The 16,206-nt window shown below is 37.5% G+C and overlaps 1 protein-coding gene across 4 annotated transcripts in view; it reads left to right on the top strand.

Annotated features, from left to right (window-relative positions):
• Positions 1-1,036: 1,036 nt before the first annotated feature.
• nek11 (NIMA-related kinase 11) overlaps positions 1,037-16,206 on the top strand; it is a 54,455-nt gene continuing 39,285 nt past the window's right edge. For 3 of the 4 annotated variants that reach the window (XR_008300737.1, XM_053227968.1, XM_053227969.1), the window contains exons 1-3: positions 1,115-1,452; positions 1,547-1,751; positions 15,530-15,695. Coding sequence is in view for 2 of the 4 variants with exons in the window: in XM_053227968.1 (XP_053083943.1) it covers positions 1,564-1,751; positions 15,530-15,695 (354 nt within the window). In the remaining 2 variants the exon portion in view is untranslated. The other variant, XR_008300738.1, reaches the window with a different exon arrangement.

Here is a 16,206-nt window from a genome sequence, read left to right as displayed (position 1 = left end):
TTTCTTTTGATTTGCTGTGCTTTGTTAACAAGCTCACAGTTAATCAGGGTTACTCAGATGTCTTTACTGTCATTCAGTCTTTCCTGTAAGGTGAGACGTTTTTATTCTTTTAAGCTCCGCCCACTTCACAGTTGTATAATGCCATATATCAGTGAAAAGCTGAAATATTCCGGATATACGTCGATTTATGTGTCATTATGTGATATAGCCTACATGCCAGTTTCTTATAAATCACACTAACTAGAGCGGAAACATATAAATCCACATTTTATCCATCTCTATCTATCCATCTTTCTATTCTTTTTTTTTTCTATATTCACAACCAAGACGTTCTGACTTCATGAAAATATATACATTCACTATATATCACTATATATCATATCACTATTCAGAAAGATATTGCTGAGGAATTTCCAAAAATGGTTGTTATTGTTGAACTGAAATATTGCATAAAATATATTTTTAGAACTATGCATGGAATTTTGTGATTAAACAATCAAGAAATAATTTTCAAATTTTTATGTAAAACGTCTTTTTAATGGAAAAAAAATTACCTCTAACAACATTAAAAGATTAGGCTTTTTAAAATTTTATCAAGTATGCAAATTCTTGCATATTTAATAAAAAAAAAAAAAAAAAAAAAGCATACATTTGCATAAATACGCCTCATTTGCATGCATAAATGTATGGGGGGATTCAATAAAATAATATGTTCGCCTGTAGTGTCTTGTTTAAAACATTAAATCTTAAGCTCTAGACTTAAAATAAAGATTATTGTGCAGAAATATTAGCATGTCTAAAATAGATGTCTATATGAAAGTTAATAAAGCTTTGAGCTTTTGAGTGTTTAAATGTAAACTGATCAGTGTGTTGAAACTGAATTTTAACATCCACTACATCACTTTTTTTTGTTGGGGGGGCCGTTCAGTCCAATCAGCGATATTTTTGTTTATTTTAATTTTACTTTTCATCTATTTTTGTTTTGAAATGAAATCAAAACACACCCTCCATTTCCACCTGGTCGTTTTTGGCGCCGCCCCTTTAAGCGTAACCATGACAACGAGGCCAACACGCGGAAGCAGCACACGCTTAACTCACAGGTAAATCTGTTCTAAACAAAAACAAGCTCCATAATCTTATGAACATCTGATGCCTAATTTTGTTTCCGTTCGGTTTAGTTGAAAAGTTTAAGAAAATAAAACGCAGTAAAGTAACTTAGCCTTAAGCAGGAACGTCTTATTCACACATGAAGCTCCTTTACACTCTGTGCTTTAAACCTTTTAAAACCTGGCACATTTTCTGGAGTAGTATATGAATTTGATAACTTGCATCACTTAAACTCTAAAACAGAACCTGATCACATCCAGCCAGTTCAGTATTTATGATCAGTGTCTTTTTGGATATAATTTTTGTTGTTGTTGTGCTTTTAATTTCAATATGGAGAATGATCAGGTGAGATACCCTTGAAAAAAAAAACTGCTAAAGGGTTGGGCCATCCTCACCTTTTTGTTTTTAAGGACACTATCTATGTACACTACTGCCCTAGGTGTAGATTTGGACACCATGCCTAAATTCCGTGAACTGGAAGCTGAGTCTCCTCATCATCCTCATCCTCATCATCCTCATCCTCATCATCCTCATCCTCATCCTCTGCTGGCCAACAGATACGTCATTCAGCAGAGACTCGGCAGGGGAAGTTTCGGCACTGTGTATCTCATTGAAGACACAAAAATGACAATCAGAGACAAACTGTGAGTATTTTCTGTCTTCTGCCTGATCACGTTTCATGGAAGTCACATTTCATCCCACATGCACTTACCCAAGCTGTGGCTGTAATGATGATGTTACATGTTCTGCACTTAATTCAGTGAAGTAAAAACTGGGAGAATAAAAAGGTCCAAAAAAGGTCGCAGAACGAACACACAGCCATACGACAAATAGTATATACAAACAAACCTTCATATAATAGATAAAAAGCCTACAGACTGAACAGCAGAAGAATCATTGACCTTTCTATTTTGATCTGTTTTAATCTAAGCTTTACTCGCGATTCTACTTTCAGCCACTAGAGGTCAGTGTTGCTCTTTGGCGCATTTTCATATCTAAACCTACGAAGTGTGGAGGATTGTTCCTGTTACTTCCTTGTATTTTATTTATTTTATTTGTTTGACTGTAAAAATGGGTGAATGCACACTTTATCATTACGTAGAAACCTTTATATAGTAATGTTAAAAAAAATCATAAAATACATGCACAGATAGATTAGATATATCTGTAGAATATCTGTTTATAATCTGTATCTATTATAAACAGTATTTTATCTAGTTTTACAGATTTTAAGTTGATAGGACAATGTAAAAATACATGACTAGATTAGTAATTGGTTGCTGTTAAGATAATTGACTATAGAGAAACAAGCTGAGCTCTGATGTGTGTAACCTTCTGAAATGTATAATGCTGCTGCTCGTCTTCTCTCGTACTAAAAAAAACCCTCGGAAGCATGCATATGATCTGAGCATTCTCAAAGAATTAGTCACCAATTTAAACCTTGCTGTATATTCACTGAGGATTACATTATTACACAAAACACAAGAATAAAATGTAAATCAGCGAATTTTCAGCTGGAGATGTTTAAACAGGTCACTGTGATGCCTCAGTAAAGAACTCTTCTCTGTGTTTTCACTCTTCACTGTGCACTAATGTGTACAGATTTTAGATACACACTGACCCATATACCTTACTGCTACAAATGTACAGAAGAGAGCCAATTAAACTGGTGCATGAGAGGAAACGTTCTGTTCACACACAGCTGTATTTTTATCCTGAAGCTTCCTTTAGTGCTCCGGCGGACAGAAGGGAATCGGAGTTATGTAAAGCAGCTCATGACAGCGAGGAAAAGAGGAGGAAAAAGTAGACTAATAGGAGGAGACTAACACTGAAGTGTTTTAAGGGATTTTCTGCTTGTTAACCCAGACCCAGTGTCAGACCTGTCATTGAAAATTCAACACTTGTTTTCATACACTCTTCATGCCTCTCCATGGAAAAAAACCACACACACACCCTACTCCTTAAAGCCCTGCAAAGTACAAAGCGCATTATGGGTGTTCTGCATCCTTACATCATTTATGTGTTGTTTCAATGGTGTATAAAAGTGTAAGCCAGAGCAATAAAATAAGTACAGTGTAAAATATTTTGTGTGACGGTGGTGTGATTAAGCGGAGTTACTGTTACAATCCCATCCCAAAGTGTTTTATTCCTATTATACCACACTTATTTGAAATGATTAAATTTTTTTTAAAGAATGATACGTCATTTTTAGTTGTGGAACATCTGTGAAATAAGTTAGTTCCTCTTCTCACTTAAACAGTCGTTCCCTCCCCAGCATCTCTTTTTTCTCTCTAATGAAGTTAATAAGACAAAAAATGCAGCTTGTCATGTTACCGAGAAACCGCAAACTCCTCTGTCCTGAAGATGTCAGTTCAATTTACAGCGTTACCTCTGACTGTTATAAAGTCAGAGACTCCTTCCATAAATGTTAAAATAAGATTAGAACAAGCACATTAATATTAATATTAATATAAACCTGTGATTTGCAGCTGCACTACTGTCAGAGCTGCTGTTATAGGAAATTTATCAACACCTTTTGACCTAACGTCGCTGTGGTCTCATTTGTAAACAATAACATTTCATTTGCATTGTGTGTGTGTGTGTGTGTGTGTGTGTGTGATGTGCAGAGGAGCTGAAGGGTGTTGGTGGTCATGAGATTTATCACATCCATCTCACTCAATCATCACCTACTTCACACCATGCATCTCTCTCTCTCTCTCTCTCTCTCTCTCTCTTACTCTCTCTCCATCTCTCCTCTCTCATTCATTAGCTTTTCTTTTTTTCCCTCCTTTGTGGGTGTCTCTCTGTTTTTCTCTTGCTAGCTAACACACTCCTCTCGTACACAATTCATCCTTTCTCTCTTCTGTTTTTTCACCTTTCACCCCTTTTTGTCTTCTGTATTCATCTACTCATTTTATTCTGTCTCTCTCTTTAACCATCCTGTAGTCAAGCACTCCATGCTAAATCACTTTGCATCAATCAGGATGTCATTGTTTTGTCTCTTTCTGTCTGAGTTCCTCCTTTTTGCATCTTTTTCTCTGCTAAACCTCTCCATGGGTATCATCTCTTCATCGCTTGTTCTTTTCATTTCCTGGTTTCCTTCTCTCTCTTTCGCTCTTTTTCTCTCCAGTAGACCCTGCTGAGGTTTGGCTTTTTGGGTTTTGCCTCAGTAGCTCCTGGACTCTTCTGTTTCTTTGTGAGAGGAAAATGTCAGCGGTGGATGCTGTGAGGTGGAACCGCTGTGCTCCCTTCTTCCTCCTGCTGCCTCTTTAGTGGACCTTATTATCATCCTTTTCTAGCTACCCCTCCTCTGCTTGTGTATCCATGTCACTTCATGAGGTTCTGGCAACATTTTAGTCAGTAGCATGTTTCTGAGAGGTAGACATTATCCACGATGTGTATAGTATTTTTTTGGCACGGTAACAAATTCATAATCCCACATTATCTTTGTTTCCATTTGCAAGTGAGCCATACCTGAATTAAGTACTGGATGCCATACAAGGACATGTGGGAGGAGCTAATTATACAGACCACTGACAGGTGAAACATAATCATCACCCCACAGTTCGAAATATAAATGGGACAGTTCATACTGCCCATAATGTCGACTGGATTGTGTAAGTCCCACCCATCAGTCAAAAGAACCAATCACGTTGTTGGTAAAGATGAAACTTATACTCACAAATTCAGTTCCTACTTGTGTTTAGTCCACATTTAACTGTTTTTTTTTTCTTTCAAAATAGATAACTTTGGTCTCATGACTTTTACAGTATAATAGTATTTTTATGCTAATTATATGCTGTACACTTGCTAGTGTAAATGTAGTATTAAAATACATTTGTCATACTTTTTTGTACTACTGATCTAGCTCGCTAGCCCTACTAACACCACTGACCTGGGGCTACCATGACATATTCTTGACCTATTGAAATATGACTTTTGTGGAAATTGTTTGAGGAAAGGTTGCTTTGCTTGAAAAGGAGACATCTCTTCTCTTTTTTTATTTCCATTTCAACACATCTTTATCCAGCTGATGTCCTCTAACCAACCAAAATCCAATCCTAATCGACCATATGTATAGCAAATGAGTATTCATCGCTTCATCCGGCCCACATCTGGCTGCCAGAACACAGCCAGAACTGAGGCCTTGGAGAGAGCGTATGTTTACAAATGGGCCCCAAATTGAAATGTCATTCAAGCATTTGTTGCACTTGAGCTGTTAAAACTTTGGGCTGTTAAAAAAATGTCAACGTGGGCTCCCGAGTGGCACAACAGAAAAGCATTCATCCTATCATTGGACGATTGCGATGTCGCAGCCATCCATGGTTAGGAGTGCAAGAGAGCAAACTCGCCCAGGGGTTTGGGAAAGTATTACTTTCTAATAATCACACTAGTGACACTAGCCAATCATGGGTGTCTATGAGCTCATGTATGTGGAAGAGGGCGGATAGTGCTTTCCTCCGAGTGTGTTACGCTGCCTTGTGATGTAGCATGAGCAGCTGATCAAAAAAGATGGAGGTGACTGGCTTCATGTGTCTCGGAGGAAGCAAGTGTTAACCTCCACCAATTGTTAGCTGATGTGTAACAGCAGAGAGCTAGCTAGTAGGTGGAAATTGGTTAAAAAAACAAATTTAGAGAAAAATGGGGGAAAAACTCATTTCAATGTGCTACTTTTTAGCTATAAAACACTTTTTAACACATTTTCTGTAACTGACCCTTGTGTGTCTAAACCCAACCATATTTTGGCAGGATTTCTCTGCAATCACAGAGAGTGTTTACTGGCTGCACAAGGTTAGTGTTTTTGTGTTTTGGGTCGGTGAACCTGGGAGAAAATCAGAGTAAACCCATTTTCATGTTTGCTGGCAGTCAGTAAAAAGTTCTTCTTTCTCTCAGATAGAGAAAGTCCTCAAATTATGCTGGGGTCGTGTTTTCATCGAAGAAGATTCCATATGATCGACCTATTCTTGTGTTACTCAAAGGAAAAGGATGTAGAATGGCTTCGTGCTGGCAGGCTAAGATGTTAAAGTCTTTGCACATATCGCTATCTATATCGCTTATTTGGTCATCAGTAGTGTTCTCAGTGTTCCCATTTGAAATGCGAGTGTATCGTGTTTTTGACTTCTTATGTCTTTGAGGTTATATCATTCAGATTCTTGCATCACTATAAACATAGTTAAGCATGCAAACACGCGCACACACACACACACACACACACACACAGTCACAGATGCTCATTAGCATGTTGCACCTTGTTCAAGGCAGCCATACTGAGCCCATACAGAACCCAGTCACACGCCGAGTGTGTCACAAGCCGAGATTTTTCCCATCTGGGCCGTCATTCTGAGCACAGTGACCTTTAGCTAATAGACGACTTTATCATCAGCATGAGGCCAGCGCTGCAGAACAGCCTGTCATTTGCCTTGCAGCACATTTATTATTAGTCTTCATTTCATAAACGTTTCTGACGACCTCCAATTATGATTTTTTTTTTTTTATGTGTGCAGTAAGAAAGGTTTGTTCAGTCTAGAACTAACATGGGATTTCAAGAAGTGTAGATGTGACAATGAGAAAGTTTAAGAAGTTTGTTTCTTTAGTTTTGCCCCGCGCTCCGAGGCTAATGTGGCTAACGTAATGAAAGCTTATAGACACCAGTGCAGCAGCCTTGCCGAGGTGGTTTCTAAACACAGACAAAAGGACATCAACGATAAAAACAGTCTGAAGCAAAGAGTTTGGTGCAACGCCACACCAGCATCAGGTAGAGGCGTGGCCTGAGGTCTGAAGGCGGAGGTTATAGGTGAAAAAAACATGATTCACATGCTGATTATTCCACTTTGTGAAACTGTTTATGTTAAAATGGAGCTTGTACTGTAAAATCTAACATCTATCAATAGTTCGGCAATGAAACTGTTAGTTCTGAGCGATGCATTATATCACAAGGTCTCACTGATGTGTAATAATGATGTGGGGCAAACTATTACATGAACTGTTACGCAACCTTCTGTATTACGCTGTAACAGCGGAGACAGGGGAGATGGTTTAGTCTCCATATGCTGGAGGTTTTAATAAAACCCAACAGACAGTGTCAATAAACAGGCAGAGGGTCAAAACACAGATATAGTAATACGGCTACAAATCAGGAATAACGGCTCAGAACTTACACAAGGGAATGTATGAGCAAGACCTCACAAAAAGCAACTGTGAACTCCTGTACAGTATATTGTCCTTTTATAGTCCATAGACAGGAAGCATTTTGTTAAGAGCAAATGATCTAACGTGGATACTAAAAACAAAACCTTACAGTGATGTGTGTTTATTCGTAAAAGACGGGAGAGGTTTAGCACTGCTAGCATATTTATACCAGCCATCTCTGAGTTCGTCAGTTTGCTTCACTCGTAGCTCCAGTGCAAAACTAACGAAGACATTCAGACACCAATGTTTTCACTAAAATATGTAAAAAAAAATACCAAAAAAAAATCAACCAGGTAATTGCAGTGTTTTATTATTAATGTTGTACAGCATTCATGATGCACTAAAACTGGTAGATTAGGTCAGATGATTAGCATATCATGAATTTATCTTATGAATTTATACCATGAATTACACCATTTTTCCAAACTGGCTAGAAAAGATTAGTATTGTAACCTGAGACCTCAAGCTGTGCGTGAAAAACGAACCTGCGTTTTGAATTAAATCCCTTCTAATTTGCACCTCTGTTGTGTAATGAGCCAAGCTGCTGCTGATGAAGACTCAGGAAAGCGATTATAATTCTGAAATCAGCAGCACCTCCTCCTGCTGTGTGTGTGTGTGTGTTTCCTGTGCTCATCATTTACAAATGACTTAAATATCCTAGAGAAGATAAACTATTCCTTCAGTGTTTGAAACATAACCTTTATCACAGTGGCGACAAGAAATCGATGTGCCACTGAACATTTATTGAGATTTATTCTCATTCGGCATATTGAGATTAATTTCTCGGCCTACTTTCCTACCGTTAACGAGCCGTCATTGCTGCAGGAAAAGTGCCTCTGAGTGCTTATGGCAGCGAATTTAATTGCAAAGTTAGAATGTCTGACTGTAATGAAAAGAAATACACCATCTATCGCAGTTATTACATAAAAATATCATAGAACCAGGAAGCAGGGGGAAGCCGGAGGCGGTTGGACGCGTACATCATTTTTTCTTTAAGCACTTTCTAAAGAAATGTATTTTCATAGTATTAAATTCAGTGCAGAGCTCAAAACACAGTGAGATACAGATCAGGGCTAAAATGGTCCAATTTTACCTCCAATTGTTATGAAACTCTGACACTGCAGACTCCTTCCATAAATGATAAATAAACACGTCCTTACATATCAATAATTACATTTTTTTATCCTTTTTTTAATCTGTTTAAATGGAGCTTCTGCTGTACAAGTCCCTGTGAATGAGATGTTACTATAGAAACGATTGTGAGCACTTAGAAACATAGAAACAAAAGTGAGCGCATTAATATTAATATCTTTGGCATTAATAACTTTCCAGAATCTTTGGGAGTGCATGAGTTCGAGTCCCGATGATGCCACAGCCATCCTTGGCCGGGAGTCAAGACAGCAAAATTGGCAGTGCTCTCTGAAGGGGGGGGGCATACTCGCTCTCCACTGTCAATCACAGCGACACTAACCAATCACGGTTAAGCCCATGGTGCATAACGATTTCAAGTCACTGAGCATCGTGTGTTTGTTTTGAATGTTCAGAACACAGATTTTTTTTTTGTCTGTCGTTAAGCTGCTTGTGTGAATTAGTCTTCCTCTGAAGGTGGCGGATTCAGCCTGCTGTCTTCACACACACCCTGCTGAGATCACACTTCACAGAACCTCGTCTATCTCCATACTTATGACTACAGAAAACCTCTAAAAGCTCCTGCATGTTGGTGTCAAAGTGACTGCTGGGATTCGTGTTCGAGTCCTCGATGTGCACTTCGGTGAATAACAGCAGGAACACAGGAGCGCAATTTAGCAGTGAGAATTCTCTCGTGGGACGTACAGGCGTGTTAAAACCCCGCCTTATCGAAGTGGAACAGAGGCAGCTGGATGGAATCACTGAGATTTTATTCTTTATTTATGACTTCAGAAAAAAATATCTTTAGTCAAAGAACAATAAGGCAGACTTCATTTAGAGAGGTTCATGATTATTATCCAGACAGGCAGGCTGGGGATGAAACCAGAATATATAACACTGTTAATGTGACAGAAAACAAGAAAACAAGGAAAAGTAAAAAGCACCCACAATCTGACGCTTACTGCAAATCCTACAGGCAGTCGACCAAAGCGTGTTTCCTTTTCCAGTTTTGCTAATGTAGCTAAAAAAAAAACTGCCTCGCCCCAAATTGTTTTCCATAAAACATCAGTCTCAAACTGTACTTAGTTCTTCAGTTCTTCAGTAGATGAACACTGGAGCGTTATTGGAGCAGCCATCTTGGAGGCCCTTTTTTCCTCAGCACAGTTCAGTATCTAGACTCCGCCCACTCCCAATATTTGTAGTTGGAGTCATAGCTAAAAACTGAAAGTGATGTGGATGAGAATAAAATTCCATGTTGTACTTTAAAGGTGTAGACTCGTAGTGCTACTTATTTTCCCGTATGGTTTGTTTGAAAGTGAGATTACGAGCCTTAACCATGTAGTTTGAAGTAATTATATGGAGATTTGGGTGTGTATGAAAAAGATTTTGAGTGAGATAGACTTTTACAACTTCTTAGCTATATTAGCTGTGTAGCTCCAGTACAAAAATAGTACAAAAAAACTTTCTATATATATTTGTAAATTTACTGAGTTAATTATATAGAGATAGAAAGGCTCATAAATACAAATGGAAAGACTTCGCAGTGAGCTAATGAACAGTACATATCCAGTGAATAAATGAGGAAGTGATGAGGAGGAGATGGTGGTGGAGACCCCTAGCCCGTGTGCGATGGAACTGTCAGGTGAGAAATGTCAAGTAAAAACATAAAAGAATGTGTGGTTTGGATCTTGTCACATAATTAGCAGCATGAGATTAGCAATGTGCATGATTTAGTGCACTGAGCTAAAGCAAGGATACAAAACACATCTGACTCAAACTCCATGTTCCAGTTAACATGATTAACTTTTATTTTTCATGCTCATTCTCTCTCTCTCTGTATCTCTCTTTACTCCTGTCTCTCTCTCCTTTTATCTCACTCCCCTTCTGTCTCTCTCTCCTTGTCCTCCCATGTCTCTCTCTCGCTCTCTCTCTCTCTCTGTAGACACACACACACTCTCCCCTGTTTCTCCCTGAGCTGTGTGACAGATCTGGGGCTACATTAATTGTTTCATCTGCTTCCTCCTGTAAAGCCTCGTGTCCTCAAACTGGTCAATTTTCTGACCTGCTTCATTCATCAAAGTACAAAATAGGGTTTTCAACTGTAGCTTTCTGGAAGAGTTAAACATCTGTAGTAAGACTTACACTATACAGTCTGTGTCATAAACTCTAGCGTTCAAAAAAAAAAGTTTAGAGTGTTTAAAGGGATGAATTTTCTATAACATTACTGCAGCTGCAAATCACTCACTTTATATTAAATCACTCATTCTAATTAATTACTGTTTCTGTAGTAACAGTTGATATAGTGAATTGTTGATATGGTGAAGTTTTCTGTAAGGAGAAATGTGTTTATGTAACATTTATGGAAGGAGTCTCCAGTGTCAGTGTTTTGTAACAGTCAGAGGTAAAGCTGTAACTTTTCCGACATCTTCAGAACAGAGGAGTTGACAAGGTGTTTTTTTTTTTGTTTGTTTTTTTTTTTACAGACATTCCACAACATTAAATGTAACTATAAACAGATAAAAACACAACATGGCTGTGAGCAAATGTTTTAATTAGCAGATAAAGATATGAGAAATGAGATCGAGATAAATCAACACACTAAGCTAAATCCTTCCAGAGGAGTATGAGAAGGTAAACACAGACCTTCAGCTCTTTGTTACAGATCACAAAGCTGACTTTATCGATTGTATGTTACGTTAGTGTTGAGGAGCAGAAACTTTCTACTTATAACCCTAAACTTGCAGAACTATGTACAGTACCAGTGTTTAGAAGTAAACACACTGTGACCTGCTTTGCAAAGGGATGGTGAAGCTCTCGGGTTGAACGAGGCTGTCGAGTCTCTGTGGTTCAGAGCTTATTGCTCTCGCTCGCTTGTTTGCTCGCGTTCGCTGCTATTTCTGGATTTGAGACCAAATTTCCCTCGGCCTCCTGAGACCTGCTGAGAAATGGGACATGACCGTGTTCAAATATTTGCTGCGGGGAATCTCGCTGACCGAATTGATTTTTTTATTGCATATATTCATATCTGGGTTTTCTGAATAATAAAGGAGACCTGTTCTTGTCCAAACACTGTGATTACACACACACACACACACACACACAGGTACACACACAGTATAAATCCTGTAGTGTGGGTCAGGCGTAAATCACCAATTCATCAACAAATATATCAATGATTGTTTTTAAGCAGTAATTATTCAAAATGTAGAGCACTCACATGTTAATTATAAACAGATAAAAAGATGACGTGTCATTCATTAATAAATAAAAAAACTTTAAAAGTTGGCAAGTTGCTTTGGTGTAAGAGGAATAAAACACCTCGGGGCATGCTGTTATAGGAAAATAATCAACTCTGCGGTGGTAAGAGTAGCCTCTCTTCATCACACAACCCCGTTGTTGATTATTTACCTATAACAGCACTACCCATGGTAGTTTATTCTTTATTTAAGTGACCCTCTTTATGCCCATGATATCCGTCTGTTCTTGTTAACTTGATTTGAAACATGTTTATGCGCTGTAACCAAAAATTCATTTCGTAATTCATTTTAATTAAAAAAAAAAAAAACAGGTTAATTGCGTAAGTTAAGTGTAAATATAATATAGCCTCATCTGTTACTTATACTCGTTGCCATGGTTACATGGTTAAATTTAGACTAGATGCGCACATACCAGCCAATCAGAAACAATTATTTTTAATAGTCATGGTATATAAGCTGATTAAAAATAGATCGTAGCGCCCTAACGAGGGGTCACGTGAGGACACACAGCAGGTAGTTGTTTTTTCTCACTCTCACTTTTTTCTTTTCAAGCTTTTTGTCCTTGACACAAATTTGAGAAGATGGACTTGATTAAATTGGTTTGGGATTGAAAAAGGGTTCAGGGCCATTTGGCATTCTGGGTAAGGAAACCTCTTATAAAGACTAGAGAACATGAAGAGAGAAAAAATGGCTGCTGTCTAGGAAGAGTGTGAGATAATATATCAGTATGATCATTTACACTGATAGAGAAATCTGAAATTGTTATATTATTATTATTATAATATAAATCAATATAATTATAATCAATGTCCTGGTGGAATGAGTGTGTAGCTGGAGTGGATTTATTCCGAAAAATTATACACTCCATTTTAATCACACTCAGAGTTGTATCCGCTTGCTAATTATCTAGCTAACTATCAATTTTGCTAATTAGCTGAACTGAAATGTGTTTCAGATGTCCTTCCGATAACTAACTACCATCTAGCAAACTTTGGTTTTTTTTTTTTTTTTTTTTTTTTAGCAATTACAATTCAACAATATTTAAACTAACGTGACCATTAGCTGTCACGAAAATCACAGAAATTAGAACTGCACCTCTTTAACATGGTGGCTTTAAGCAAAGAAAATCAAAAAAGGCTATATCATATTATTTTTATTTTTTAGATCCATGAATATTTATTTACCCGCAGTAATGTTCTTTTTTTGTTGCTCAGGATCTTCATTAAGATGGGAAAAATCGCGGCTGATTAAACTGCGTATATGAGCAAGAACAAAATATAACCAAACAAACAAAAAGCCAGCAACAACAAAAGCTAAAATGTGTCAGCACTTTGTAACAGTCACAGGTAACGCTGTAACTTTTCACGGTTTCTCAGTAACATGACAAACTGCGTTTTATTAATTTGCTAATTTTTGTCTAATATTTGTATTTGTCTAATACATTATTGTTTCTATAGTAACAAACATGTATAATTGGTGAAGTTTTCAGAAAGGCGAAATGTGTTTATGTACCATTTATGGAAGGAGTCTCCAGTGTCAGCGCTTTGATGTCAGCATATCTTCAGGACAGAGGAGTTTACGCTTCTTTGCAGTTTCTCGGTAACATGACAAGCTGCATTTTTGGCGAAGAGAAGAGAGGCTGGTGAGGGAACGACTGTTTATAGCTGCTATAACATGAGAGAGAACAGGAACTAACTTGTTTCATGGATGTCTCACAATGTTAAATGTAACTATAAATGGATAAAAAAGTTTTTGTTGGCAAATTGTTGGTATACATAAGAGGAATAAAACACTTGGGGACATGCTGTTATCGGAAAATAATCAACTTTGAGGTGGTAACAGTGACCCTGCTTCACACCACTCCACTGTGTTTTTTATTCTTCCTTGCTATCTAAGCTTTTTGGTTTTTTTTAGTGTTACTGTATTTTGTTTAATGTAAGGATGAAGAAGGTTTGACCAGTAAAAGGAAAAGCACAGTGTGATGCACTGTTGAAAACAACACCAGGAAATCTAATATAATTATATAAAATATAATCCTTCATTTTGCAATTGTTTCTGCTACACCACCCACAGTGCTGCTTTATTCAGGGCAGATAAATGATATTTATAATTTAATAATGATATGATAAGCTATGATCTCATTTTAAATGCAGAAGACTGATTCTCTTCATTCAGAGGCTGGAAACAGAGCTCGGAGCAATGAAAGAAAAATGGTGCAGAAGAATAAAAGACCTTTTTCCTGGTTCCCAAAGCCAATTCTCTCCTGATAAATGCGCCGTTTCTAACGCTTGAGGAGAAAAACAAGCTTAAATTGGGCTCGCTTAATTACAGCATAATAACTCCAGCGTGCTAACCGGTTAAAGACGGCCTGAGATCAGGAAGAGTGATCAGCTTGACCATACGCAGGACAGGGCGACTTCTACGTGATTCACAAACAGGAAATGAATAACTATATAATGTTGAAATCTAAAATAATATTCTGTTAGTGTCTGGTAGACCTCAGCTGATATTAAAGTTAACAATACGATTTTTAAAGAAGCCAAAATTCTAATAATTTCAGCTGATACAGTGATTCTCAATTTCTCAAATGCAAATAAGTCACTTATTTAAAAAAAAAAAAAACCTTATAACTTTAAAACACCTACATAACATAAACTTGCTGAAAATAATTATTTTATGTGTCATGTCTGAAACCAGTCAAAAGTTAGCTTTCACTTGCTAAGTTAGCTTTTTCTCACTAGATTAGTTTTCACTTAGTATGTTAGCTTTCACTCTCTACGTGTTCAGTCTGAATGATGTATAATTGCGAAGTAAAACCAAGAAAAAAGGTTTCAGGTTACAAGTTATTTTTCTCTCACTAGGTTAGCTTTCGCTTGCTAAGTTATACTGTATTTCACTAGCTAGGTTAGATTTCTCTTTGGGCTAGCTTTTACTCACTAGTGAAACCAAGAAAAAAAAAACACATTCCCTCTCTAAATTAGCTTTCTCTCGCTATATTATCTTTTTCTCGCTAGGTTATCTTTCTCTGGCTAGGTTATCTTTCTCTCGCTAGGTTATCTTTCTCTCACTAGGTTACTTGGTAGTTTAGCATTTGTTCACTAGATTAGCCTCTGCATGCTAGGTTAGTCAAACTTGAAGAGACCATTCAAGCATGAAAATAGTTTTGACTGAGGCTTTTTTTTTAGTTAAACCACTTCCTCACAGGTCTGCTAACTCCAGAGTTTGTTGATTTATTATTTAATGCCATGTGAGAGAAATGTATATCATATTTTCATAAACATGATCTCAGGAAAATTTTTCAGTGTGGTTGGATTTAATTAGATTTTAGATGAATGAATTTGTTAAAAAAAAAAAAAAAAAAAAATTCAAATGCCCCTGCTCCTTAACTCTAACCTTACCCGTTGTAATTTATAATAGCTTATTAATCTACCAAATCATTTAGCGATGTAACACTGAAACTAATTAACAGCACTTTAACACATCAGACCTCTAATGCCTAAAAGCATCTTCCATTAATTTTACTCTCTTAAATCATTAACGTATTCCTACTGAGATTAATTAGTTGTAAAATTCTTCTTAAATTCATTTTATAAAATGAAGCAGTAAATGTCAGGCTCTTAAAGGTCATGGCAGAGCGTCTCAGCATCCTGCAGAGGAAATGGAGAAAGTCTGAACAGGGCCGGAGTGTGTAAGAGACTTCAGGAAACACTTATCTTTAACCTTTATATTCTGTTCAGGTCAAGCGATCTATTTTAATTTTTACTCAGAGGTGGTGTTAGTGGTTGTTAATAGAGAATCTGCAGGGATGGGAAGGAATTTCAGGGAAATCTGTGTGCTGTGTGGTGCAGTAAAGTTCTGAAGGAGATCCCAGTTGGAGATTTGAAGCCGGATGAGACGGTGAAGGCCACACAGGAAGCTCAGCTCCTCTCGCAGCTCCATCATCCAGCCATCCTCAGATTCTACACCAGCTTCCTGGAGAGAGACGCTTTCTGCATCATCACCGAGTTCTGCGAGGTAACCTGGCTTTTTGAGCTAGTGGTGGCTACTTTTATTCTGTTTGGTTTCTTTTGGGCTATTCTGTTTGGATTGAGCTGCTTTTGTTCTGGATTGATTTTGGCCTCATCTGGATTGGTTTGGTTTGGTGTATGGTCTAATCTGATTTATTATGATCTGGACTAAACCTCTTCTTTGGTTTAAACTAGTTTTATTCTGATTTAGGTCTGGACTGGACTTGTCTGTTCAGATTGGGAATGTTTTTTAGTCTGAACTGAGTTGATCTGATCTGATTTATTCCACCCTGCACTGTATTTGGTCTGGCTTGGTCTGGGCTTGTTATGTTTTAAACTAGTTTTATTAGGGGCCAAGTACCGAAGGTGCTTTTTTCTTCTTGATCCTCCGATATAGGACCGTCATAGCTACCTACACAGTCATTTTGGCGTACGCCCCTCAAGCACTCTAGTGCCAGCAACAGGGAAAATTTAGACATATGTTTCCAAAAATACAGATAATAAGGCCAAAAGTATTA

This window comes from Pangasianodon hypophthalmus, chromosome 22 (assembly GCF_027358585.1).
Source record: "Pangasianodon hypophthalmus isolate fPanHyp1 chromosome 22, fPanHyp1.pri, whole genome shotgun sequence".
Lineage (NCBI taxonomy): Eukaryota > Metazoa > Chordata > Actinopteri > Siluriformes > Pangasiidae > Pangasianodon > Pangasianodon hypophthalmus.
This window is presented reverse-complemented; position numbering and strand designations above follow the sequence as displayed.